The 27,025-nt window shown below is 35.3% G+C and overlaps 5 protein-coding genes and 2 pseudogenes across 7 annotated transcripts; 4 read left to right on the plus strand and 3 right to left on the minus strand.

Annotated features, from left to right (window-relative positions):
* Nucleotides 1–942: 942 nt before the first annotated feature.
* LOC120131936 lies at nt 943–4,886 on the minus strand. Of its 3 annotated transcripts, XM_039148795.1 has the most exons (6): nt 3,922–4,885; nt 3,149–3,201; nt 2,265–2,431; nt 2,022–2,173; nt 1,257–1,745; nt 943–1,124 (listed from the first exon to the last, which is right to left on the minus strand). In XM_039148795.1, exons 1-5 carry the CDS (start codon nt 4,880–4,882, stop codon nt 1,288–1,290), a joined length of 1,791 nt encoding a protein of 596 aa, XP_039004726.1. In that variant the 5' UTR covers nt 4,883–4,885; the 3' UTR covers nt 943–1,124; nt 1,257–1,287. The 3 variants fall into 3 exon arrangements, 2 of the variants coding, with proteins under 2 accessions (XP_039004726.1, XP_039004725.1); XM_039148794.1 differs by lacking the exon at nt 943–1,124 and having other exon boundaries at nt 1,152–1,745; XR_005516965.1 differs by lacking the exon at nt 943–1,124 and having other exon boundaries at nt 1,618–1,745; nt 1,820–2,173; nt 3,922–4,886.
* A 1,169-nt stretch (nt 4,887–6,055) lies between these two features.
* On the plus strand, nt 6,056–10,577 carry LOC120132106 (glutenin, high molecular weight subunit DX5-like). Its single transcript, XM_039148934.1, has 6 exons — nt 6,056–6,167; nt 6,277–6,371; nt 6,480–6,569; nt 6,636–6,707; nt 6,924–7,040; nt 9,444–10,577. Exons 1-6 carry the CDS (start codon nt 6,056–6,058, stop codon nt 10,575–10,577), a joined length of 1,620 nt encoding a protein of 539 aa, XP_039004865.1.
* A 153-nt stretch (nt 10,578–10,730) lies between these two features.
* On the plus strand, nt 10,731–12,108 carry LOC120132112. Its single transcript, XM_039148937.1, has 3 exons — nt 10,731–10,844; nt 11,308–11,498; nt 11,872–12,108. Exons 2-3 carry the CDS (start codon nt 11,311–11,313, stop codon nt 12,056–12,058), a joined length of 375 nt encoding a protein of 124 aa, XP_039004868.1. The 5' UTR covers nt 10,731–10,844; nt 11,308–11,310; the 3' UTR covers nt 12,059–12,108.
* Nucleotides 12,109–12,257: 149 nt separating this feature from the next.
* LOC120131981 lies at nt 12,258–13,912 on the minus strand (annotated as a pseudogene).
* A 714-nt stretch (nt 13,913–14,626) lies between these two features.
* On the plus strand, nt 14,627–16,300 carry LOC120131967. Its single transcript, XM_039148825.1, has 3 exons — nt 14,627–14,973; nt 15,109–15,270; nt 15,788–16,300. The coding sequence occupies exons 1-3, from the start codon at nt 14,671–14,673 to the stop codon at nt 16,139–16,141; spliced, it is 819 nt and encodes a 272-aa protein (XP_039004756.1). The 5' UTR covers nt 14,627–14,670; the 3' UTR covers nt 16,142–16,300.
* A 2,648-nt stretch (nt 16,301–18,948) lies between these two features.
* LOC120132000 lies at nt 18,949–20,549 on the plus strand (annotated as a pseudogene).
* Nucleotides 20,550–21,276: 727 nt separating this feature from the next.
* LOC120132006 lies at nt 21,277–23,482 on the minus strand. The gene is made up of 4 exons (XM_039148858.1): nt 23,109–23,482; nt 22,901–23,006; nt 21,946–22,089; nt 21,277–21,532 (listed from the first exon to the last, which is right to left on the minus strand). Exons 1-4 carry the CDS (start codon nt 23,357–23,359, stop codon nt 21,290–21,292), a joined length of 744 nt encoding a protein of 247 aa, XP_039004789.1. The 5' UTR covers nt 23,360–23,482; the 3' UTR covers nt 21,277–21,289.
* Nucleotides 23,483–27,025: the final 3,543 nt, after the last annotated feature.

Consider the following 27,025-nt stretch of genomic DNA (forward strand, 5'->3'; position numbering starts at 1 on the left):
TTAAATTAGTTTGCTAATTTTATATATAATAAAATTTAAACTTAAGTATCAAATATTGGAAAATGTATTTTTAAACTGCAAGTTTCAATCCGAACCGAGTCACCGACGATTGAAAAACTCACAACTCGCAAGGGCCTTGACCTTAGACTCGGGTTTCTTTAACCCCAGTTAAGAGGCCGACAGTTTCTCCAAACTTTCGCATTCAAATTTGCTAAAGATATTTTATTTATTAGTATTTTTTTAAAAAGTAATGTTTCAAATTTAGATATACCTCATTATACCAATACTGTTTAGTATTTAGTATATTCATGGTTGTTTGTACGAAATAAGAGAAACTCACCTATAAATTATCAAGTCTACTTCTATTCACATGGGATGCATCCTAGTCATAATGAGGTTAATAATAAAAACAATTCATCAACACGGATCTCTAAAGCCAGTATTAATAGCAGGATTTCTAAATTGTCGATGTATTTCAAATAGAAGATATTAATTAAATTCGAACAACTCAAAACAATTAAATTAACAAATAATATAATTATTTATTTCACTACGTGGCACTTCCTGACGAAAAGGAAGAGTTGTTGGCTTTTCGTGTTATTTTTTTCGCCTTTCAAAACGGATCCTTCGCTGGACGAGAAACCACGTGTTAGTTTTTGACGACATAAATTACACGTGCCGAATTAAGTGTTCGTTTATGGCCCATCCCGCCATGTTAAAGCAAAAACAATCCATCCCTCTCGTTAACTTGGCAGATCTACGAATATTTCAGTGTCGGTGGCTAGGCTTTGGAGCTCATATGTCTTTTCAGTTCAGTTACCAAATAGTCCAAGATTAAGCTATTGGCAGGCCCAGCTTAGTGTTTGAAACAAAAGTTGAAAAACACCGCATATGGTCGGCACTTGTTTCCATTTCAGTTACTACACGATTACTTTATCATAATACAATGAACTCAGATAACTCTTCTACAATGCCACATGATATGAAGAATTCAAGTGCGAAATTAGGAGCCAATACAAGCTAATGTCAGAAGTCACCATCCAAGGTTAAAATGCCGAATTCTTCAGCCACAAAAGCCTTCCAGGTTCCAATGTGATTAACAAGGCTGGAATAGTAAACTGCATCTGCAAATTGAAAGAGAGGTCACAAGCAGCTTCCATGCGACGATCGGCATGCAAGCGACTTCAAAATATGTTATGTATTTGTGAAATGCGGTTAAATAGTGTTCGCGTCTGCTCCGGTCAGCATAAACTTACCGTGGTCAAGTTGCTTGCTTAATAAAAGAAATTATTGTTCCATATCTCTCGTATACTCATCCAAACTCGGACTGTCGACCTCACTCCCACAACTCAAGCCATCGCCATTAGCCAAAGGCAAAAGCTTCTCCCTTCCCAAGTTTTCACATAATTGATACTTGATAAACTTAACAGGTATTTCCCATTCAACAGTGCTCCCTTCTTTGCGTTTTCTTACACCATCGGCTGTAGTTGATTTCATCAAGCAAGGAGCAGGCGAGGGAACCGTATCCGTTGAATCAATCATCTCTAGATCACTATCAGCTTTCTTGTCTTCTTTCATCTCATGAAACATACCGGCAAGATCCTCACCCAAATATTGGCCACTTATCTTGTCAACTGGGATCTCATATTCAACTCTCGACTTGCAAAGCACAGCCTTGGCATAAACCTTGGAAATGTCGCATTCAAATATTTTCACCCCTTGATCCTCAATGATGAGTAGCCACTCTGAAAATGAGAACACTTCATTAGACATTTAAGGAACCGAAGTCAAAAGAGTATAAGAAAGAGGGAAGAATTACAAATCATGAGTGACACAGCCAATGCAGGGGTTGCTGGTCTAGTGATTAAATAAGCTTCACTTTGGATAATGGTAAGAACAAAACATCTTCATATCATCACATAGCATGTTGACATTCTTAACTGGACCATCCAATGAAACAAGTGCTGAAGTTCCGACAAGTGAGAACAAAGACAAGAGCATAGAGATAGCAAGCAACTCACTGAGAAGAGCTACAGGAGTGGAAAAATTCAGGCTCCTTGCTTTGTCCCCCATCCCAGTCTGACTGGTAACCCACTTGATCAACTGAGGGGGTAGCCAAGATTCAGAGAAAGCATTCATGTAAGAGATAGATTTGGTCTGGTTACCATTCTCCCTGTGGCATTAGATCATGGCTCGTGAGATTTGTTGGATTCAATATTCTAATAAAAAGCAATTGCACCGAGCCATGACATTCATAATCATACCTCAGCGACCGAATGGCATCGTCAACAACAAAGGACCATGTCAAAGCAAGATCTTTTAGTTGTTTGCCAGATAGTAGATTTCCTCCTTGTGGACTGAGAAACGTATGGTCCATCTTTATAACAGCATCATACAAAGTCTCTCTTAAAATAACTTCATTTCCATGGCCCTGATAATAAAATGGAAGTTAATTCAAGTATCTAAGTGGCTAGCACAATCAAACATTTTTCAAACTTGCTAAATAACAGAGAAGCTCGAAGAGCAAACAGAGTTTTAACATTTCAAATGTCCAAGGATTTAAAAAAAAAAAACAGAAAGATAACTTGCTCAGAAGGTTTTGCCTGGTCTTAAAACTAATCTTGAGGGAACTTTTTTAAAAAGGAAATTATGTTCATGGAAAACAACCTACTTTCGCTGTTAGATAAAATACTGTTCTAAACAACCACTCAGACACAAATAATTCTAGGTGATGATGTCAATAATCAAATAATAGATAATTGTCCAGAAACGACTGTCAGTTTAAAGCAGTTGCTTGCCAATGGGGAATGTATATTGGTGGTCGGATGGTTCTGGTCATGAAAGATGAAAACTTACTAGGCACATAACTTTGGTTTGAGCCTCTTACAATTGGTAACTAGCATATACAAATAGCTATAGATCTTTCCAGTTTTATTCAACACATTGCCATTGCACTCTCCATAGTTAATCATCTACTGTTCAATCTTCATTCAAAGATTGTACAGGAGAAAATTGCCTAGTTCTTCAATTTGAAACCAAGAAGTTGCTTTGTTGAATAGAAACAGGCTTTGTCCAAAGCTTAATTTTGAACAGCAAGAAAAGATGCAATGAAAATCGAAGAAAAAAGAAAAGTAGTGAATAAGCTGACCACTAAAGAAGTGACAGGTAAAACCGGTTCCAACAGCATCCTGAGAAAGATATCTGTTTCAAAACAATGAATTAGAACTACTAACATCAGCATCAAACAGTGGAAGGATAAAAAGAAAACCTTGTCACAAAAAGGAATACCATGTCATTGCTATCACTAGACTTGGAATAAAAATCCACGACAAACATAAGAAGACATCAGATTCCCAATAGTGGCTTTACAAACGTGTCAATCAAATGTTTTTCCACAAGGGAACAGAAAAAAATGATTGGCACTCATTCTTGATTGCAAAGTTCTACTGTTGCTCGTTGCATTCCAACACATGCATGCACATGCTGACATTCACGTACAAACATGCATTGGCAGCTAAAAAGGAATGAAATTAGGTAACTTAAACGTGCAAAAATCCACCATGTTTGGGTCAATGTTGTCTATCTACTTAATTACTCATACGTTTAACTAAATGAAAATGAGATTTTGATATTTGCTTTATAAAGAAAGAAGGGAAGAGAAAAAGTAAGTAGTATCGCGATAATGTCATAATGATACAAGTAGATATAGAAGTCAAAATTGGTGACTCAACAAATGATTTAAGAAAAATAACCTAATTAATCTCTATCAAACTGGCAAATTTAGCACCAATTTAATTAAATGAAATTCAAACTATTTCAGAATAATTACGAAGACAAAGCTTCAATTATACAATTTTTGAAATTTAACTCATCCACTTAAAATGAAAATAAAATAAAAACGAAGAACATTAGGAAAAATACCCAGAAAGTGAAAAATTCGAAACCCAGTTATCATTTGAACGGCGCAATCATGCACGTCCTTCTCCAACTCCAATTTTGGAATCCCATATCCAAATTTCAAACACAATCTCAGCAGAAAAGCCTGACACATTACAGCACCAGCCAAATACCGAATCCCGCATCCTGCACCGATCGCCTTGCGAGTTTCTTCACTGGCGAGTGGAAAAAACACCTTCAAGTCATCTCTCTTCTCACCTTCCTTCCCAACTCTATCTACCATCCAAACACGCAACAAATCACCAAAACGCGAACTCAAATTGTCGTTGCCATCATCTTCCATACCGCAACATATGCTAATGTAACTCACAATCCCTTCTAACAAACTCTCCACTTCCCTTTTAAACTCTTTTTGACCGGAAACTAAATGGTAGAGCTGGTAGATAACGGGAGCGAGCACGGAGATTCTTTTAACAGCACCGCAAGAAGTGGAGCAGGAAACTAGAAGCTGGAAAAGGTCTTTGGAGCTGGAGATTGAACTCGGGGAGTTACATTTGTTAGTGGAATGGAAAGTTACAGCGGAGTAAAACCAGACAAATTCGAGCGGCGGATCGGGTAGATTCTGTAGCAAGCGAGAGAAAATGGAGGTGAAATTGGAAAAATCGGTCGAACCGCTATGGTGTTGGGTGAAAAACCGGTGTATAGATTCTGATAGCATGAGCTGAAATGAGTCCGGTGGTTTAGAGTGGTGGATGGCGGTGACAGAATTTGAATTCAAATCAAATTGCACCATATTCTTGGAGTGTCGAGGCCGAGAGAATTGTGAAGGGAAAACGAAGGGAGTAAGGAAATCGTGAAATTGCAGCAGGGGTGAGAGTGAAACCCTAGTTATTCGGGGGAACGAATGGCGTTGGCAGTGGAAAAAGGAGAGGGAGGTCGGGGGTATTTTGGTAAAATTATCCGTTTGAATTGGAGCCAACCGCATTTCAAAAAAGAAAAGAGAAAAAAAGAAAATGCTTGGCTAACTAGAAATATGGAATGGATATTTTTTTTGGATTATTATGATAATTCAGATAATACAGTGTTTGATTTTTTTTTTGAATTACTATATTTCTGAAGTATTTCAACCTACTTAGAAAGATCAGACATCTTGAAAAAAAAAATTTAGTTGACGTTAAATGCAGGGACGAACGGAAAATTTTATGTCGGTAATGAACTTAAACTTATAAAATTTTAAGGATGTGAACTTGAACTTATAAAATTCTAAAAGGTAAAAAATAAATTTTCAATAAAAATATATAGATAAAATATAAATTATACGATAATTTTAACTTTTTAAGGGTTGACCTCCTTCATCGCCTCCGCCTAGGTCTATCCCTAGTTAAATGTGCTTTACTTTATTATTATTTTAATTTCTATTAATATAAGTTGATTATAATATTTTATAGACATAACTACTTAAATTTAAGATTTTTTAAAAAATAATATTTTTTATAAGTATGTACGTATCATAAAAGTAAACAGTAAAACTGATACAATCAACTGATATATAGAAGAAGAAGAAAAAAATAGGACACCCTACCACAATATACTTCACCCATCGTAAAGAGTCCTATTTACGTCATCCATCGTAAAGAGTCTTATTTACATCATCCATCTCCTCTACACTCCTATATGCAAGTTTGATTTTTATAATCTAAAAAAAATTAGTTGACCCTTATTCCCATATGTAATGAGGTAAGAGGGAGGGAAGATAATAGACTGTCCCCAACACCAGGTTGAGAGCAATTTCCGTGAAAGACCTCCGAATTATGAACTGTCCACCGTGAGACTCGATCTTACGACCCAAAGGTTAAGAGCTTTGTGCTCTACCAACTGAGCTGGACAGACAATTCGTTTATAATCTACAAAAAAAAACTTAAAAATTACTTGTTGATCTCTAATTATACCTTTAAATTACCTCGCATTTCTCTCTTTCCAAACGCAATAAATTAATGTATTACGAGCAATAAGGATAAAGAATATCAAAGACTTACCTTTAAAATAGAATGTAACTCATTCAAAATTTTTCTTCCAATTCATCGCAGACATTTGGAGATTGCATATAGCTAAAATAGTCTCTTAAATGCTCTCAGAAAAAACGACACTAAAAAAAGAGATGGTTCACGGTTTTAAGACTATCACAAAACACGCACTTTCCATCAACAACAAGCTTCATTTACAACAACTTATCTTTCGTGGGAAGCCTCCCAAAATTGATCATTCATCCGGTGATAATATGTTTAGGGACATGGAGAAGAAATTAGAATCTCTTATGCCATGCAATTATAATATTTTTTTTATTGTTAAAGTTAATAAAATTTTAATTATGATAAATAGCCAAAGGTAATGCAGATCCTAATTGCGGGACTAGGCCTGTGGAGCTCATGGGTAATGCAGAAGAAATAGCCAAAGGTGAGCAGTTGATAAATGATGTCCTTGCTGAGGATATTCATCTTACATTTTTTATCTATGTGAAATTGATATATTTCCCTGATGCAGAATAAAAGGAGAATAAATATAACCTTTAATGCTTTGTCCAGGCTGAAGCAGGAGGTTCTGTCATAGTTTCTCGAAGATTGACAGGAGATGCTGGGAGTGAACATTTTGAAATGAAGATACCGAATAACAAGGTACACCAGTGAAAAGCATAACTTGACTTTGTTCATTGATGATATCTAATGTTTGCATGATATCAGGTTGGTCTGGTGATTGGTAAAGGTGGTGAAACAATTAAAAATATGCAAGCTAGGACTGGAGCTCGGATTCAGGTTTGAATCACAATTATCATCAGTACTTGGAAGTTGTCTATTGTTTTTTGCGCTTAATATTTTCTGATATGTATTTGTCTGAATTATATTCAGATAGTTTTGGACCATCTTTGATGTAATTTTTAAGCAGTTTCTTCACTATGCCTTCTGAACCTTGTTGTAACTGTACCTGCAAATACAGTTTATAACAACACTTCATCTGTTATTATTGTGCAGGTGATCCCGCTGTACTTACCACCCGGTGATCCATCAACGGAAAGGACATTACATATAGATGGGACTTCCGAACAGATTAAAAATGCAAGAGAATTGGTTGATGAGGTCATAAGTGAGGTATGTTTGGACGTGGTGTTGGGAGGAAATGGTTTCCTCAATTTAAATTATTCTGCCCTTCTTATTTTACCTGAACTGAATCATTTGTGCTTTTTTTTAACCTTTATCATGTATGTATGCATGCCAGTCCTTTAGTTCTATCCATTTAACTGTTCTTACAATTTAATATTACTTTTGAGTATTGATCTTTTTTTGTGTGCGACCTTTGGAATCGTCATGCTAGTCTGTACTTCATTAGAACCAATAGGATCCATTGAAATTTCACTTTTACTGAAACTTCCTCATAAATATTGCATAAGGAACTTGGTTTTACAGATGTTTTAGTGGTATTCCTTATATTGTTAATTGCAGGGAAAAATCATCGTTGTACGTTTGAGTAAAGTAGGGATTAAATTGATATTCTGTATTTTGTTTATTTTTTTTGCTGTAGGCAGTCATCACCTCTGGTAAATGTTCTGGAACTCACCCCTTGTAACAAATTTTGACATTTTTCTTATACTTTTATGTACCTATCTGGAAGTAGACGATTCTCCCTACAGTTTATAACATTTCTTCCAAGTACTATGCTGCATAATTCTAGGTGATTCTGCATCCCCATTCATTGATGTACTTATTCAGCCACTTTGATATATTGGTTGGATTTTACTTTAACATTAGATTCTTCTCTTCCCTTTGCTCCACTTATTAAATCTTGGGAGCTGCATTCAGCTTTGCTGGCGATATTTGTTGTTTCTACGACAGTTGATTGAGAAATATTTGTAAGTGTCAAGATGACTAGTGGAAGATGAGCTGATCCTCTACTTTGTAAGAAATTCAAAGACTTCTGTATTACAATTTTATGGTTTCTAGGGATGTTAGGTTCTGGATAACATGGTGATTTGCACTGATTGGTATCCCTCTTAAATTTTATGGGTAGAGTTATAGTTTTACGTGCCAAGTTCAAATTGTCAAGGTCTCATCTGCTGTTGGTTACTTAATATCAAGGTAAATTGTGATTAGGACTCAAACGGCAGTCAAGCTTAGATGGTTATATTCTCCGGTTTTTCTTTTCTTGCCGGTATTTTATGTTCAGTTGGTAACACCAGCATTTATTAAAACTAACTTCGTTTACAAGTGTCCTGGATTTTTGCAGAAACAAGTTTTGATACCTTGTTTAGTGTTTCTTTGATTACTTGCTATGTTTTATGTTTTATGAAGCCAATTTATGAGAATAAAAAACACCAGCATTTATTGATATTTGTTGGTGTTTCCTTTGCATTGTGCAGTATCCTATCGCTAATATTTGCTGATCTTATACTAAGAGGGGCTTGAAGTTGTTTGATATAAAGGTTGCTAGATACTGGATTCTTTTCTCATGATGACACTTCATGATAAGTTAATTTAGTATTTATTCACATGTGTTCCTATTTCTGTCGATCTTCCCACTTCTTCAATAGTAAACAAGGGATGCTATAGTTCTAGGTTCTTATCTTATTGTTTGGATCTTCAATCTTTTACATCTTGTTTTACTTTTTGAATTTTCTTCTCTTAACTCTTCAACTTATAAATTACACTTTCTCTAACTGCTTAAAGATTCCTTTCTTCTGTGATAGTATTGGGACTTTCCTGTATTTGTAAATATCATTTGTTTCATAGCTTGTTGCTAGATTTTCTTTTAATCCTAATGATCATTTTATTCACTTTGGATTAGACCTTGTTCATTATTAAGTTGGGTTTTTTAAACCCGAAAAACTCAACTTTGAGGTGTTGTATTTGATGGAATTTTGTTCTTTCTGGCTTATTGTTTATCTGGTTTATTCCTGTATTGAAGTAGTTTGGTTAAAAGAACTTGTAATTTTTATTACATTTTTCCAGAAACCAATTAACCCTGCTCTAGTATCATGTAAGAATTGTACAATGTATGGTCCCATTATTCGTAAACTCCACTGTTTTAATTATACAGGTTATACAATCTAAATGCTTATACTTGTCTTATAAATGTTTGATCCGTAATGCATTTTCTTGTTTGTGGTATGGAAAGTTTTAGGCTCTGTTATAGGGGATACCATTTACTTAATATTGAAAGATTCTGTTAGTATTTCTGGGCTTCTCTTTTTTCTTTTTGCTTCCATTCACTTCGATTAGGGAGAGGATGGGCTTCTGCTGGAGTAGAACTCAATATTGTCTCCGGCCATATGGTATGTAGGCATTTAAACCCTTCAAACTATTGTACAAACTCCATTAAATCCACTGTAGTCATATTTTGCTTATTTTTGCAGTTTTATGCTGATTTTGATACTTGCTATTTACTTTTTTGTACATCCCATATGTACACATGTGCATATTCTGTTTTGGTGTATGTGTTTACGTGCCAGCATCATCTTAAAGTGAACTCAAGTTATTTGAGGAAACAATTTCATGCAGAATCGTATGAGAAATCCGGGAATGGCAGGAGGCTATCAACAGCAAGGTTATCAAGCACGACCACCTGCAAGCTGGGGCCAAGGGGATCCTCCAATGCAGCAACCTGGCTATGGTTATATGCAATCTGGTGGATATCCTGACCCATCACCACAGTATAACATGTCTCAGCCACCCTATGGGGGATATCCTTCCCAACCATCGTCTGGTGGATATGGCTCTGGTGGCTGGGACCAGTCAGCTATGCCACCGAGCACACACAGTTCTTCTGCAGGTGGTTATGATTACTATTATCAACAGCCTTCTTCACAGCAGCAGCAAGCACCTGGTGGTTCAGCAGCTCCTGCCGATGGCAGTGGTTACCATTACAGTCAACCTGGACAAGGTTATGCTCAGGATGGCTATGGGGGATTCCATGCACCTCCACAATCAGGTTATGGGCAGCCATCATCATATGAACAACAAGGTTATGTCTCTGCATGGAGCTATGATACTACGCCAAACCCAAGTCAAGAGGGTCAAACTCCTTCCTACGGCGGTCAAGGGGATTCTGGCCAAGCACCTACTTCCCAACCATCTGCAATGGGCCAACAAGGGTACAATATAAGTCAGATGCCTAGCCCAAATCCTGGCAGTTATCCCCCTCAAGGAAGTACTCAAGCTGGTTACGGGGTGCCCCCAACTTTCCAGGCTGGTTATGGGAGTCAACCACCAGCTCTATGGACCACCACAGGGGCAGAAACCAGTGGTTATTGGTTAATCATCCTGCCTATGGATAGGCACAGCAGTTGCCTCCCACCCAGGAAGAATCATCCTGCCTATGGACAGGCACAGCAGTTGCCTCCCACCCAGGAAGCTATGGCCAGCCAGGATATCATTCGCAGCCACCATCATCAGGTCAACCGGAATCAGGCTCACAACGCACCCAATCATCTCCTTATGGCACTGCATCGGCTCAGCCAGGATATGCTGCCGCACCCTTTGGAGCACCATATAACCCCTCTTATGGTGGCGGTTACTCGCAGCCTCCAACATATCCTGTTGAAGGCAATGGAATTGGGAGCACTCATGGAACTTATGAGGCAGCACCAGCTTCTCAAACTGGTGTATCATTTCCTTCGGCTTTGGGGAGACTGAGTCTTTCACATATGGTAAAAAGTTGTATATTAAATTATTTTCGAGAATTAAATCCCCGTCGTATACTTAAAATAGTAAAAAGTTGTATCATTTCCTTCGGCTTTGGGAAGACTGAGTCTTTCACATATGGTATTAAAAAAAAAAAAAAAAAACTCGCCATGAATTTATATAAATAAATTATTTAAAAAAAAAGTTATAAAATCCTACTACTCATTTTTCTTTTTGATCTCTCTCTCGCTGAAGCATTCCTCTATTTCCTTTTCACAGGTTCTATTATTTTCTTCTCACCTCTGCAACTAATGGAAGTTTCTTTTCTGACTTTGTAGACTATTTTTTTATCGTAACTTATTCATCGTTGCTTCCAATATAGATATAACGATTGGGTCTACTAATTAAATCTTTCATGGAGATTTTATATTTACTCGTTTTACTCACATTGCAGTTTTAATTGATTTAATGGCGCTTAGGAAATTACGTCTCCTCTCGTCTTTGAAATCGATTGATTTATTTTCTTAGAATTTGGATATTTAGCAGGGGCATCACGTCCTGGCATTATGCGTTTAAGACACGTAATTTCGGAATGATATGACGAAGGATCCCCAAATTTTACAATCAATGGTTCTGGACAGAAAATCACTAGAACGTTGTCGAATATTTTCTAATAGGGTTCATGCTTTATCGTAAAATGTTACAACTGAATCATTATGTTTTGGTTTTTGTTTTCCGGAAGCCAATGGCTTTGACATTGAAGTTAGCTCAGTTGCAGTCCAAGGCTACCCAGGCATCCCAATTGGTATCAAAGCATGCTCCTCTGTACTACAAGCGGCTACTTGAGCAGAATAAGCACTACATTCTGGACCCACCCACTGTCGAGACATGTAACCTTTTGTCAAAACAATTGTTTTACACTCGTCTAGCCAGGTTATTCCCGTTTGATTCAACTATTACATTGTAATTTTGGGTGATTACTTTCCTTTTTGTTGGAATCTTTGCGTTGTTTGGAATGATATTTACATGGTTATGATGGCTGAAAATGTAAAAAAGGTAAAGGTTTTGCAGGTAACCTATAATTGTGTCAATGTTAGGCTCTTAAGCATGTCAATGGGTTGTTAAATGCCTTGAACATCGATCGTTTGCCCTATGTTTCCCTGCATTGATCAAACGTTCATGCTGATCCGCTAATATGCTACTCTTTTTTATAAACTAGTTCACCGTACATATCCACTGGTTAGATTTGTTTGATTGTGGTTTTGTGCGCTTGTAATGATATGTACATGTTCTGAATTCAATGCAGTATTCCTGGTCGTTATGAGGCATTCCATAAGGAGATGGATTATGTGAAGCATATCTGGAAGAACTTGAACGAATTGAAGATCGAGGATGCAGGTATTGCTACTCTATTTGGGTTAGAATGCTTTGCTTGGTATTGTGCTGGGGAGATTGTCGGTCGAGGGTTCACCTTCACCGGCTACTATGTTTAATTGAGTCCCCAAGAATCAGAGCAAGCTTTTTGGTATGTTTGGTTTCTTCCATGTTTTTGACAAAACATATGGTTTTGCTGTTCTGTTAGAAAAATCAGAATGAGATTGCAATAACCCATCTGTTTCAACAATTCTTTTACCTCCTGGAAAATGGAAAATAAAAGTGAATAAAAATCTTGAATATGCCCTTCCACTATCGTCATGCTTAGTCTTGAAAAGTAGCTTTTGCATACGGTAGAGCTTCAACTACAGCATCAGCTAGATCAATGATGAAGAGGTGCAACCTAGAGCGGGCACCCGACCCCAGTTCTCGATGCCGGATCCGAGAGCCAAGTGCTTATATCCAATGTCAATCTCTTCCAGTCTCTATGTGCTCACTCACAAAGCTGGGATTTGTGATGGGAGCTGAATTGGTTTACCACCACAAAATCTAGCATTTCAAAGCTACTTTAAGGATATGAACCATTTACCTTATCGGAACAACTAGAAGACTCTTCAGACCATTCCGGCCAAGCTCAACAAGAACTTCATCTGTGTAAGGCTTCAGCCGTTGCCATGGACCAACTAGACACATATGGTCCAGCAACAAGTCCACTTATATGAGCCATATCCATCATGAGAAATGCACCAACAGCATCTGCAATCTTCCAACAGATATCAACTCCGATAAGTTACATGCTAAAAGAAGGAATATACACAATACATATATAACAATTATGTTTTCCTTAAATTAGAGCTAAACAATGGTAGGCATGGTATAGCACAATCATCAAAGCATGCTACTTACTTTCCTCATGCGAGTAAAGTCAAAATCACTAGGATATGCACTGGCACCAGCAATTATGAGTTTTGGTCGAAACAGGGTATCTGTTTTTTCAAGCATGTCATAATCAACAAGAACTGTTTCAGATTCGAAATAAATAGATATCAACCACCAGACGAGCATACCAACCACTAAAACTCAGTAAGTCACACAATGAGGAATATCCTGTGGATTCATCAAGACGATAAGGCATTGACTCAAAATAGATTGATGTGCCAGATACCCGTCTTTTAGGGGTCATAAATCCATGTGACAAATGTCCACCGTGAGGTAAGTCCTGACCCTATACCAGTCATATATAAGATATCTTTGGTTTGGGTACTGTCCAGCAGGAAAAATAAATTATAGCAGCTAAAACAGGGAGAAAAATCTTACCATTATTCGATCATGCGGATTAAGAATAGCTCTATAAACCACAAAATTAGCAGGAGAACCTGACAATGGTTGAACTTTAACGCCCCACTTCTTTTCATCCAAGTTAAATGTTGCCAAGGCCCTCTTCTGGCAAAGTATTTCAAGTTCATCAATGTACTCATTGCCACCATAGTACCTCCGATAAACAAAAGCCAATTAAATCAAAACCAAATAAAGAATTAAATCTCTATATACCTTGCTCGATTAGATATACCTTTTACCAGGTAGTCCTTCGGAATTCTTGTTTGTGAGACATGACCCGACTGCCTCCATCACTGCACGGGATGTAAAGTTCTCAGAGGCAATAAGCTCAAGGATTTTTGAATTGTCTCTCCTTCTCCTTGCTAATAATTGAGCATACCTCAGGATCAGCTTCACTGAGGCCATGGTCCACAAAGTTGTTTTCAAGCACAGGGGCAGAGACCGGGGAGCTAGGCCTCCAAGTAACTAAGCTGCCTTCAAGTTGAGCTCTACAGGGTTTCACCGAGTTAAGCTGAATCTGATGTGGGAATCCAGTAATACGAGACCCTTTTAAAGGAAATACTGGTTTATTAACCCTAACGGGCTGTTTCAAAGAACCCATCATTGCAGCTCCACCACACTGCATTCTGGCTTTACAATAGTATATTCCTCTCAAATTTCCTACGAATTCACAAGGGAACAACAGAGTATTAAAATGAAATTTTCATTTCAACATCATTTTTTTCCTTAAGAAAAATGGAATTTTGCTTTGAGAAAGTGAAGCTGTAGCAGGAGATCAAAGAAAAGCTGGCACTCTTAACTTTACCTCAAATTATGAATTAACTAAATCTAATAACATGAATAGGATAGTAGAAACCAGATAGTAGAATTCAATAAAAATCTAATAACATGAATAACAATACCTGGGAAAAGCCATTAAGTAAACACTCGACAGTAGAATTATTATTTTAGAAGCGATCCCATCAGGATTGATGTAATCGTAAAATGAGTATTGTTTTAATGATTAATTTTGATTTTTTATATTCATATACTCAAAAAAATATAATGCAATCGACATTATTTTTTTAAGAATAAAACGACAACAAGGGAAGGAAACAAATATATTTTAGTATACTAAATAAAATAAATAATGTCTTGCCCGTCTAGTTCAGTTGGTAGAACACAAACTCTTAATTTTGTGGTCGTAGGATCGAGTCCTGCTGAGGTCAATTCATAACGGAGGTCTTTTACGGAAGTTACTCTTAACCGGTTAGGGACAGCCTACTACTTTATCCTTACTCTATTATATATGATATTAGGGTTAGCTAATTTTTAAATAAAATAAATAAATAATTTAACCAAGATACTCGTCTGTTTGGCAATTTCATTTCCACCGTCTTTTCCCTTTAGTTGGATGCGAATGTCTTCTTCTCGCCCGAAGGAAGGAAATCGAGGGAAAATGAAAATGGAAGGAGTAGAAGGAGACGCATCGGCGGGCGGAGCAGTGCGTTACACCTTGAATCCGACGCGGATAAGCAGCGAGGACATACTGTTTTGCGTGGATGTGGACGCAGAGTCGCTTCTTGAAATGAAAACAGCGGGAGTCACCAGATTGGATTCCATAAAGCAAGCCATCCTCGTCTTTGTCAACTCCAAGCTCTCCATCAACCCCGATCACCGCTTCGCTTTCGCCACCCTCTCCAAATCCGCCTCTTGGGTATTTTCCTATCTTTTTCTTTTCTATTTTTTCAGCTTTGATTATAATCTTGGCCTTCATTGATTTGAAAATTAGGGTTTTTTTAATTTTTCACCTAGATTTTTTATTTAATTTCCGTATATTGTATTTTCATAGCTTAGAAAAGAGTTCAGCAGTGATGTTGAGTCTACCATTGCTGCGGTTCGAGCTCTCTCGGCTACCACCGTCTCTTCTAGTCAAGCAGATCTCACCAATTTGTTCCGCTTAGCAGCACATGAAGCCAAGAAGTCTCGTGCCCAGAACCGCATTTTGAGAGTGGTCAGTACCCATTTCTTTTCTTTTTCTTATCAATTCTTATCACTAGTCAAGTAAGGGAAATGATTTAAACTCGACACCCCCTTTTCTAGGTCAGTTTACTGTTGCGGTTTAAAAGTAGCGTTTAGCAACCAGTTTTTTTTAATTCGGTTCCTAAAGTATTTCTAGAGTGTTTTGGATTGGATGGCAAAAACCTTTTGTTTAGTATTGCATTTGCTGTCAATAAATACCCAAGGATGGCTAAACACCAATCCTAAACACGCCCTAAGTTCCGTTACAGATTAGCTTTTCTTTTAAACTGGCTTAGTCGTTTAGATGATTTTGTTTATAGTTTCATGTCATCATTTGTTGAATGAATTCATAGGAATGGCTAAATCTCTTCGGTTTGTTATAAAGTAATGAACTGTTAGATAAATCCAGAAGTTGGCCTCGAGACTGGATATGTATTTGTGGTTTACATATTAATGTTTCTATTTTCACGATGTTCCTCAAAATTTTGATACACGTCTCCGCTTTTTAGATTCTTATTTACTGCAGATCATCAATACGACCCCATCATCAATGGTCCGTAAACCAGAAGCTCTTCACTTTGGATGTGATGTACCTCCATGACAAGCCTGGACCGGATAATTGTCCCCAGGCAGTCTACGATGCACTTGTTGATGCACTTGAACATGTTAGTGAGTACGAAGGATACATCCACGAGAGTGGACATGGGCTACCACGTACCCTCTTCCGTTTCATGTCCATGTTGTTGTGTCACCCTCAGCAACGTTGCCCTCAAGATGACTGTGATATTCCCAAGCCTCTTGTGAAGAAGGCGGCTGAACCTGCAAATGGTGAAGATAATGTTCATGCATCCATCAGTCGGTGAGAGCATCAACAACCGGATATTCATGCGGCTTCCAGTCCTTGGGTAATTTTATCAGTATGATCTCTGCATGTGTGCTGAAATCACGATCCATGAACAATAACCTATTTAATCTTCCGCAAACTTCCTGTAAATATGGTGGAACCCTTTTCAGTGCGTTTGTCAAACTGCTCGATTTCATATGAGATGCAATATTTTCATCATTAGCTTGAGCTTTTATGGGACTGTCTCAACGTGTCGAAAGCAACTGCAGTAGCATCCCATTTAGCACCAATTTAATCATGAACTGTCCTTTATCCTTTTACATGGACATGCATACCAGACAAGGCATGCAGTGCACCAAATGCAGAAACCATGGGTCCAAGCGAACATTCCACTTGAGAGGTGCGTATTTAAGCTTTTATATCCCATCGGTTTCAATGTGCACCGAGTTCATGGATGATGGTGTTCTCCATAGTTCTACCATTAGAGAGTCTTATCTCGAGAGGCTCAATATTCATACGCATTGCAATATTGGATTAGAATTAGATATCCATTAAAGACTAAAGAGTAGGTCATAGAAGTTATGGTCTTTGTTCATCTGATAAGATGTATGGGATTTATCCAAACTAATGAAGTCTGACTTGTTATTTGACTGAAGAAACAATCAAGCGTGCTTATAAAAAAGTGCGTGGCACTTGCAGGGATCAAAATGTCGGGTTAATGTTCATCCTTGACGCGTGTTCATACTTTATAGTCTTCTTCTAGTCTGGTAAAGATAGCACATTAGCACATCTGCCATTCAAGAAACACTCAAAAAAGTACAAATCTTATGTTTTTCTTTTTGGTATTTAATTTTTATATTGGTTTGGTGGAATCAATTATTGATTGTAAACAATTAGAATCTGATAGATTCAACTCTCCGTTATGTATTTTAAAAAAGGAAAAAACAGTGGGTATAATTGTTAAAATGAAGTCAATGGCTCTGGGATGACAAGTTGGCAAGATTATCTGTCTCCTCTATTTAAATGGACTTTAATATCTGTGAAACAATTAAAAACATGATATAATTAGTAGAATTCAAAGATTTTCTTTTATATAGAAAACCACTAATTTTATTAAAATAGAAAATATCTAAAATTACAATGAAGATCTACAAGTATAACTGTAAACATAAGATAAATTATAATTAAGACATTTTCCTATAACCATCGACACAAAATCTAGCCACCTAGATTAACCAAAAAAGAAAAGATTAAAAAATCTAACCAATGCTCGAAAAAAAATACGAACAAATCTGACTATATCGGCAAACAAACCATAAAAAGGGACGAAGTTACTGAAGGGTAATCGAAAAATTGCAAATCAGAGTCAACAGACGTGAAAAAACTATCTACGAATATAAAACGTATATCCAAATCAATCAGAGGGTCCAAAACAGGGAAGATCATAATGGTAACAAATAAGCGTCATCTTATCAGTTGTGGCGATATCAAATTCAATCATGAGAAAAAGGATAAACGAAAAAAAGGACAAAAATCGTAAGCTACCAAAAAGATAGATAAAAATGTGTCATAAAAATAAAGAACATGTTACAAAGATATAAATATTCTTATTAAAAAAAATTAAAAAAAAAGACACCGACTAGCGACAACCAGTATTAAAATCAGTGTCACTGCCGGTTAAATAAAATTAAATAATAAAAAGTTGAATTTATCAATAAAATTGACACAAATTATAAAAATAAAATAAAGAGAAGGAGAATGAAAGGGGCTTGGATTTTGAATTTTCTTACGTTTAATATCTATTCTATAAGAATTCAAAGATCCTTTGGCACTGATCACAACAACAGAAAACATATTTAAAAGAACCAAATTAGTACGAGAGCTAGTTCAAAGTGGACATTAACTTTCCAAATATGAGAAGTTATTTTTTCCCTCAAATGAATGAAATGTAATTTATTTTATTAAATTTGATTCATATAGATATTTTCCCAATCGCGAAATATCAAATATCATCACTTTAATACATCGCACAAAATGTTGGAAACAAAAACAACTTATAGTATGATAATTTGATTGATTAAATGATGAATATTCATGTTGTGGATCAATTTCAGTCCTTTCTCACCACCGATTATTATTTATTATTAGTAGTAGTATTAGTATTAGTATTAGTATTACATCCGAGCATCAATCAGCAACCTTTATTTAACATTATAATAAGATTTAGCCAATAGCAGGGGCTGACATACTCAAACCAAGCCATTTGTCCACTTGTGCATGCTTAGTATACTCTGATTAACCATGGTTCCGCTGTCTTAACACTCCAAAGGGTAGGATTAAACCTTCTTAATAGCTATAATAATTATTTGTTTTCTCTTGGTCATATTTGACCAACACTTGTAAAATACTAATTTATAAATCAGGTGATATGTAAAATAATAATTAAACCGATAAGATGATATTTTGATCCTAAATGATTGATTTTGCTAATAGTATCATTTTTTATGCCTTTTAAGATTAATTAATAAATACTAATATTAATAATTGATTGAATTTATTTATTTTGTTATATGATTAATCTTTGCAAAAAAAAAAGTACACCTCACATATTCCTTTTTAGGTGAATCTTGGGGTGGCCTATAATAATACTCAACAATTTATTTATTAATTTTTCGAAGAAGAGTGAATTTATTAATGGAATTGGAGATTCTGTGCCTTCAGCTCATTGGGAGCCACATGTTTATGGGGTATTATTTTAATAATTTATCAATATTGATTTAATATCCGGCTAACATGCGCATGATGGAGTCTTTAAATTTAAGTAAATTATTTGTTGGAGGCGAGATGGGAATCTGCATATCCGTTGCATCTTCAGAGATTCATGGGGACGATGACTGTCATCAGAACAACCATGTTTTCTTGGCTGAAAACGCTTCTCTTGGAATTCAAAGGCTTGGCTCTCTCTATACTAAGCAAGGAAGCAAAGGGCTTAACCAGGATGCCGCCATCCTTTTTCAGGTTAGCCACTGCAACTCTCTGGTTTATAGTTATATGTAAACGAATTCTGGGTTTTCTTTTTGTTGTTGATTAAAGGTCTGGGTCTTTGTTTGTTTTGTTTTTGTTGGTTCTTCAAGGATTATGGAATGGAAGGTGTTGCATTTTGTGGGGTTTTTATGGTCATGTGGTGAGCAATATGGTGTGAAATAGGTTGCCATCACTGTTGTTAAGCCAAAAGAACGCTCTGGAGAAGATTAAGGTTAAATCGGATGCAGATGAGAAGAATTGTGAAGCTCGGGGTTAAAAAACAGACACCAAATCAATACAAAGCGAGGGTTTTGTTAATTGGCAAGAGGCTTGCATCAGTGCCTTCAAGGTGATGGATAAGGAGATCATGCTTCAAGAGAATTTGGATTGTTCCACCAGTGGTACCACTGCAGTTGTTGTTGTCAGACAGGTAAAAAAAAGCATTCTTTACTAGTATATGATTTCTTTTCTTTGGGTAAATTCGTGTTTAGTACTTAAATTATCAATTTTAGTCCGTTTTTGTATTTAAATTTTTGATTTTTTTCAAAATCATACCTAAAGTTTAATTTTTGTTTCATTTTAATACATCGTTCAAAATTTAATGTTAATCTTTGAAAATTTTGAAAGTTTAGGTATTAAAATAGATCAAAATTAATAGTTTAGATACTAAATGCGTTAACAACGGGATACTAAACATTAGGTATGGTAAACATTAGGTATGGTTTTGAAAAAATTAAATATTTAGATATTAAAACATACTAAAATTGATAGTTTAGGTACTAAATGTGTAGTTTACCTCTTTTCTTTTGGCTGATGGAGTGGCTGATGAAATAACGTTGATTGATGCAGGTGAAGCAGAGAGAATAAGATATTGCAAAGGAAGGGTCCTTGGCTCCTTGCTTTAAAGGAAGAGCCACATATTCAGCGTGTATGGCTGCCCCATGAAGATTCTCCAGGCTTAGCCATGTCCCAAGCTTTCGGAGATTTCCTACTCAAGAACCATGGAATAATTGCAGTTCCCGACGTCTTCCATCATCACTTAACCCCAAATGATCAGTTCATTGTCCTCGCAACAGACGGGGTAGGGTAGGCCAACCCCATTTCAATGAAATAACAATGCCTTTTTCCAATATAAGAATGAATCTTAGATTTTCATTTTATTGGCCTGTTTATTTTTAGGTATGGGATGTTCTCAACAAGTTGCCACAATAGTGATGGAGGTGGAAAACGAGCAGGCGGCGGCAAGGGCGGTGGTTGAGGCGGCACCGTGGTTTGCCTCTTCCTCCAAAAGAACCAAAAGCAAAGCTCCCACAGTGTTAACGAGCGTTAACTATTCTAAAGCTTGAGTTGCTCTTTGGTCCAATGGATTGTAGCAATGTTGTATCCACTACGTAGACAAAAAAGGGTAAACTACGCATTTAGTATTTAAACTATCAGTTTTGATTCGTTTTAATACTTAAACTTTGAATTTTTTCAAAATCATACCTAACTTTTAATTTTCATTTCATTTTTAGTATCCCGTCGTAAAATACTTGATATGTTTCGTACCTAAATTATCAGTTTTGACCTGTTTTAGCAAGTCTTTCAAAACTTAATGTTAAATTTTTAAAAGATTATATTTTTTAATGGCGAGATGTTAAAATAAAACAAAAACTAAATTTTAGATATAGTTTTGAAAAAAATGAAAGTTTAGATATTAAAACATACTAAAATTGATAGTTTAAGTACTAAACTTGTAATTTACCCAAAAAACAAATTTGGAACAGCTAGCTTCCAGCCTTCGATGATGAGTCATGTAATTGATTGATCTTGAATAGCTTACAAATAGAAAAATCTGAAATAGAAACTCCAAAACCATCGTGGTCCATTTTCACAAATGTGTTGGCAGAAACCAGAAAACATGAAATTCTCCAAAAAGCATAGATTAACATGGACCGGTGCTTTGTTTTCTTATCCTTGGGAAGAGTCTTAGACCAAGGAAAAAGGGTCACGGATATTTTGTTTCAACAGCTAATAATTCTTTCATTAATGGCAATGATCTCATCTGTAGCTTTCCAAATTATATAAAAAAACATTGCATCTAAAAATCTATAAATGAAAAATCGATGCCAAGCAATGTTTCGATGTTCCGAAAACAATCACGTTAAATGTCTTTCATATCCTCTCCTGGAAGGTCTTCGTATGAAACAGGGACCCTAATTCTATCATGAACAGATTTGCGTGCTCCTTCGGCACTGAACTCTTCCGCCGGGTTATGAGTAGTTGTTCCAGAATCTTCTGGAACACTCGTTGCAGTTTCATTCGCGAGCGTAGAGGCAGTTTCTTGAGAAGAGCTCTGTTTGCTCTGTGGTGGTGCTTGTCTGATATTTTGTTGCTTGAATTGCTTCTGCAAAATTATACGTACCAATTAGGCGTCTATCCAGATTAGTATTTTAAGAACAAAAAATATACCACCACATGGTACATGAAAAAAAAAGCCTATGAATCACATCGTGATTCCATCTCGTGCCGCTATCATATGAAAATCAAAAGCATCTTGAATATTTTAACATAACCTATCACAGCTGCAATTAGATTGCAAAGTCATAATATCAGAACCTATATAAATAGTGACACAGAATGTAGTAAGTTAATCCAAGAAAATAAGCAAATCATACAAACAGCCGGACGACTGATTCCTAACCTCGTTACTTGCACAGACAAGTGACGGATAAATTTGAAAGTTCTGATCCACACACTGTCTATATTGAATTCACAAAAATAAAAAGAATAGCAATTAAAGTGCCAATAAGTACACACCTCAAAGTCCTTGGCTTTTTTCATTATTTCTCGATAGGCAACTGGTTCTCGCGCTTTTATGATATTCCATAAAATGCCACCACCATTCCTGTAACGCCTGCCATCTGCAGTCATCTGTCCTCCACAAGATTGAATTGCATCCACCTGAGAAGTCTAGATTTCATCGTACATCCAAGAGGAAAAATGGAAGGGAAAAGGAATGCAAAAGCTCTAGGGTGTGGACAGAAAAACATCAAAGGGATGAGAGCAAAGGGAGGGACTGAGGGAGTGATATAGTACAGTACCACAGATGAGAATATTGTTTGATCAAAGATTAAACTACAAAAATTACAACTTCAAGCAATTACAAACATATAATAAAACTAGAAAGTTGCAACAGATATTACACAACAAAAGAAGAAAAACAATGAATTTCTACCAATTATTTCAATAAACATCTCAAGCAACAGCAGCCATGATGAAAACTTCAACACGTTATCATTTTACGAGGCATGGAAAATGAACTACTCGATTGGCCAAAATACTAACAAAAAGAACAAAAAATCATCTCAAAATCAAACAAAAAGTCCAATGTATAAGTCTTACCTATTCTATGCAATTCTTACATAATATGAACAGCAAAATGTTTAAGCCAAGAAGTCAAGCATTATGTCATGACAAAGTTTGCCTTACTTATCAGCTCCAATTGGATACTAATCATCGTTCCGTATATCACGCATCGATACAAGTGAACTCAATCGAATTGATTCAGAAAGAGGCTTCAACCTTTTGCCATTATCCTATCATCTAGGAGAACCATATCTTATAAATCTCAAACATGCTCATTCATTGTTTCGGATAATTAGCTTTGTGAAACAACTTATTTACGGTAAATTCAACATTGGATTTCATATCTTGCACACAGATAATTAGAAGTATATAATATAAATCTCGAAATATATGAATTTAGAAATACCTCTCTAACAAGATCACTCAATGCAGAAATCCCCAAACATCCCACAGCAGTATACACCAAGTAAGACTTCTTCTCTTTTAACCGTCTACAAGTATCTAACACAAACCTGCAAACAAGAAGAACAAAAAAAACGAATTCAACAAAGTTTCAAAAAACAAATTTCACCCATAGAAAACTTCGGTTGATGCAAAGAATAATTGCACAAAACCTGTTTATATCCAAAGCTTTAGGTCCTGAACCACCCTTTTTTTTCTTGTTCTTCTTCTTGTTTCCTTTACGCTTCTTGTTTTTACTCTGGGAACCTTGATTTTCACCATTAAAATCATCAACGCCCCTTTTTTCTCGATCATCTACCAGTTCATTATCCACGAGCTCTCCTTCTTCTACATCAAGCATCTCAACATCTCCCAAATCAACCTCTTCGAAGATTGATTCCAATATGCTTTTTCCTTCCTCCATGAAAAATCTCAGCCAAAAAACTGCTTTATAAGCCTTTTTTCGAATAGAAAAACTACGAAGTTCGTCGGCGGAAAATGAAAAATAAAAACTATGAAGTTGGAGTTTATGTGGGGGTGGGGTGTGAGACTTGAGAGAGCTCAAGAAGAAACGGACACCTCAGCTGTGCATATGGAATATGAATTGGGCATTAGCATGTTAATGGGCGTAAAGATTATGGGTTTACATTCGATCTTCGAAATTATCCAATATACTAATAAACACATATTTTAAGTTTGAGATAGTGAGGATAATTTAACTTGAATTTGAAGGGTTTTGATTCGATTCGACTTAATAGGGTCAGATTATTTTTAAAAAAATAAAGTTTATGTCAAACTTTTTTAATGAGGAGGTTGGGTTCGGAAGAAGGGTGAAAAACTATGAAGTTGGAGTTTATGTCGAGGTGGGGTAGGGGTGTTCAAATAACCGAACTAATTTAGTTAACCGACCGAACTGAATTAATTCGGTTAGTTCGGTTCGGTTACCGAATTAGTTCGGTCGGTTAACGGTTAAAAAAATTTTAGAATTTGGTTAACGGTTAATTCGGTTCGAATTCGATTAATTAACCGAATTAACCGAAATTAAATTTTAAATTTTAAATATATTATATATAACATATGAGCTCAACCCAAATCATTTAAAACCCAATTAATAATTTAAGATCCAATAACTTTTAAACTTAAATCAATATTAATTAATTAAAAAATTATATAAATTTTTTATTTTATAATTATATATTATTTAAATTATTTGTAAACTATTTTTTAATTAAAAAATATTATATATATTATATATAACATATGGGCTAAGCCCAAACCATTTAAAACCCAATTAATAATTTAAGATCTAATAACTTTTAAACTTAAATCAATATTAATTAATTAAAAAATGTATCTAAAATTTTTATTATATAATTATATATTATTTAAATTAATTATAAACTTTTTTTGAATTAAAAAATATTTAATTTTTATATAAATTAGAAATTTTTTTAAAAAATCGGTTAATTCAAAATTAACCGAATTAACCGAAATTTATTCGGTTCGGTTAATATGTTCGAAAAAAAATTCGGTTCGATTAACGGTTAAAGAAAAAAAATTTGATTAATTTGGTTATGGTTAATTCGGTTCGATCGACCACCGTTTTAACCAAATGAACACCCCTAGGGTGGGGTGTGAGACTTGAGAGAGCTCAAGAAGAAACGGACACCTCAGCTGTGCATATGGAATATGAATTGGGCATTAGCATGTTAATGGGCTTAAAGATTATGGGTTTACATTCGATCTTCGAAATTATCCAATATACTAATAAACACATATTTTAAGTTTGAGATAGTGAGGATAATTTAACTTGAATTTGAAGGGTTTTGATCTGATTCGACTCGATAGGATCAGATTATTTAAAAAAAATAAAGTTTATGTCAAACTTTTTTAATGAGGAGGTCGGGTTCGGAAGAAGGGTGAAAAACTTCGACCAGACCCAACCTGAGGATAATAATATATTTTTTAAAAAAAATTATTATTATTTTAATTAAATCTTTATTTTTTATCAGGACAAATCAAATAAAAAACGGATGGGGTATATATATTTTCAAGTCTGATCAAACCGATGTTACAAAATTCTCGAATTAGATCGGGTTAACCGAAAATCCCGTCCTAAACTGACTCGTTGCCATCTGTAGTTTGAGGTCCAAACTACTACTCTCTTTTTAATCGGTTTTAAAATTTTAAAATGGTTTATGTCAGTCTTCAGACTTTGACCTTATTCTAAACTAATTTTTTAAATTCAAAACATTTTATATTATTTTTAAACTATGATTTATTTTAAGTTTATCTTTAAACTTTCCAGACATTTATATCAGTCTTCAAGCTATCATTAATATCATTTCATTTTGCCTTACGGAGTTTTCATCAACGCTTTCCAAAACTATAATATTTAGGGTAAATTACACGGTTCCTCACTCTACTTTACTCTCTCTCCTATTTTGCTCGCTAAACTTTTAATTTTTCTAATTTGCTCGCTGAACTTTACAGATTGAATTATTTTACTCACTCTGTTGTTAACTTTTTAATGGCATTATAACATGGCACAGGAATCAAACAAACACAAACAACTAAGAGGACGGAATTTCTTGTTCGTGTTCGTTCTTTAAGAAACGTAGCTTGTTCGTGTTCATTTTTTAAAATGATAAATGAATGAACGTAAAAGAATAAACATAAAATTAATTGGATTTATATTTGAGAAGAGAATTTTCTTTCCAAATAACGTTAGTATTTATTTTTATTTATTTGAATTTTTTGTATTATTTATTTACGTTTAAAATTAATTGGGTTTTAAAATATTAATGAGTTTAAGGTCAAAATTTATTAGGTCATAATATTTTAAAGAAGTCTGGAGATAGGGTTGAATATAAACAACAAACAAAGACAAATAAACATAAACGGACGAATTATCGAACGCTCACTAGCGTAAATGAACGAATGAGTCATTTGTTCGTGTTCATTCATTTAATTAAACGAACGTAAAATCTTGTTCATTCTTGTTCGTTTAATAGATAAATGAACTTCCCGTCGAATGGTTCACTGAACGTTCGATTCGTTTACAATCCTATATTTAATAGATAAATTTTAAAATATGCAGTTTTGAAAATTGACCATATAAAGACCCCCTGAATATAACATCCTTGTCAGTTGTCATTATTATGGGTCAATTTCTTAACACATTGAACTTCTCTGTACCAACATGTTGCCTAATTCTTTGAACAATTTCTTCAGGGAAGCTCACCTAAAATAAAATAAATATATCTTATACATTTAGGGATTGGCCGGATCGAGTCGGAATAAAAAAAACACATTAAACTCGAGTTTAATCTAATTAAATCTTATCTTTTAAAAAAATTGATCTATTTTTCCCCTAAAAAATGAACCTTATAAAACTAGATCAAATCAAAATTCGTAAATTTCAATTGCATGGCTATTCTTGTATATAATCCATGTTCTTCAACAAGTACAATAACAATATTGTTGAAACAAACAGCTTAGACCTTACAGATTTAAACAGGACAAAACAATTCTACGGTGATCAAACTAGAGATTGACATGGGGAGTTTATCTCCAAATTAACTTCGTATTTATGTCGTCGTCTGAATGAAATTGTGGATAGAAGAAATGGTCCACCTTAGATATCAAAATAAGAATAATAATCTATGGGTTAAGAAACTGACTGAAAGAAAAGAATGAAGAATGGGTTTCCCTTCGTTGTCGATGGAGAATAAGAAAAATGTTTACATATGCAACAAATGCAATGAAATTTAATTATTAATCATCGACGCAAACAAGCACCCACAAGAAGTGCATGGAACAACCAAACAAATGAAATAATGTAATTGATATCAATCCGTAATGGTAATACTGAAAGAAATAAGTCCAAACATCATCATCGTCCACCATGATACTCCGTGCAGCAAATCACATCGCAACCCATCTATCTCGACTCTTATATATATACACACACACACACACACGAACTGAAATTCCACATAAATTCGAAATCCAGAAAAGATGGGATCTATACAAATGAAAAATCAAGGACAGTCTCTACACCATCTATAGCCGGATTAAACATGTTCAG

Source organism: Hibiscus syriacus, unplaced genomic scaffold (assembly GCF_006381635.1).
Source record: "Hibiscus syriacus cultivar Baekdansim isolate YM2019G1 unplaced genomic scaffold, ASM638163v2 tig00110557_pilon, whole genome shotgun sequence".
Taxonomy (NCBI): Eukaryota; Viridiplantae; Streptophyta; class Magnoliopsida; order Malvales; family Malvaceae; genus Hibiscus; species Hibiscus syriacus.

Coding starts and splice junctions, on each gene's coding strand:
- LOC120131936 (XM_039148795.1), bottom strand. CDS start 4,882: ATGCGGTTGGCTCCAATTCAAACGGATAATTTTACCAAAATACCCCCG. Junction 3,202..3,921: donor TCGAATTTTTCACTTTCTGG/GTATTTTTCCTA, acceptor GTTTTGAAACAG/ATATCTTTCTCAGGATGCTG. Junction 2,174..2,264: donor GATGCCATTCGGTCGCTGAG/GTATGATTATGA, acceptor CTAATGCCACAG/GGAGAATGGTAACCAGACCA.
- LOC120132106 (XM_039148934.1), top strand. CDS start 6,056: ATGGTTCACGGTTTTAAGACTATCACAAAACACGCACTTTCCATCAAC. Junction 6,372..6,479: donor GTGAGCAGTTGATAAATGAT/GTCCTTGCTGAG, acceptor TGCTTTGTCCAG/GCTGAAGCAGGAGGTTCTGT. Junction 7,041..9,443: donor TTGATGAGGTCATAAGTGAG/GTATGTTTGGAC, acceptor AATTTCATGCAG/AATCGTATGAGAAATCCGGG.
- LOC120132112 (XM_039148937.1), top strand. CDS start 11,311: ATGGCTTTGACATTGAAGTTAGCTCAGTTGCAGTCCAAGGCTACCCAG. Junction 11,499..11,871: donor TTTTACACTCGTCTAGCCAG/GTTATTCCCGTT, acceptor AATTCAATGCAG/TATTCCTGGTCGTTATGAGG.
- LOC120131967 (XM_039148825.1), top strand. CDS start 14,671: ATGCGAATGTCTTCTTCTCGCCCGAAGGAAGGAAATCGAGGGAAAATG. Junction 14,974..15,108: donor TCTCCAAATCCGCCTCTTGG/GTATTTTCCTAT, acceptor GTATTTTCATAG/CTTAGAAAAGAGTTCAGCAG. Junction 15,271..15,787: donor AGAACCGCATTTTGAGAGTG/GTCAGTACCCAT, acceptor TCCGCTTTTTAG/ATTCTTATTTACTGCAGATC.
- LOC120132006 (XM_039148858.1), bottom strand. CDS start 23,359: ATGGAGGAAGGAAAAAGCATATTGGAATCAATCTTCGAAGAGGTTGAT. Junction 23,007..23,108: donor AAAGCTTTGGATATAAACAG/GTTTTGTGCAAT, acceptor TCTTGTTTGCAG/GTTTGTGTTAGATACTTGTA. Junction 21,533..21,945: donor AAAAAGCCAAGGACTTTGAG/GTGTGTACTTAT, acceptor ATAATTTTGCAG/AAGCAATTCAAGCAACAAAA.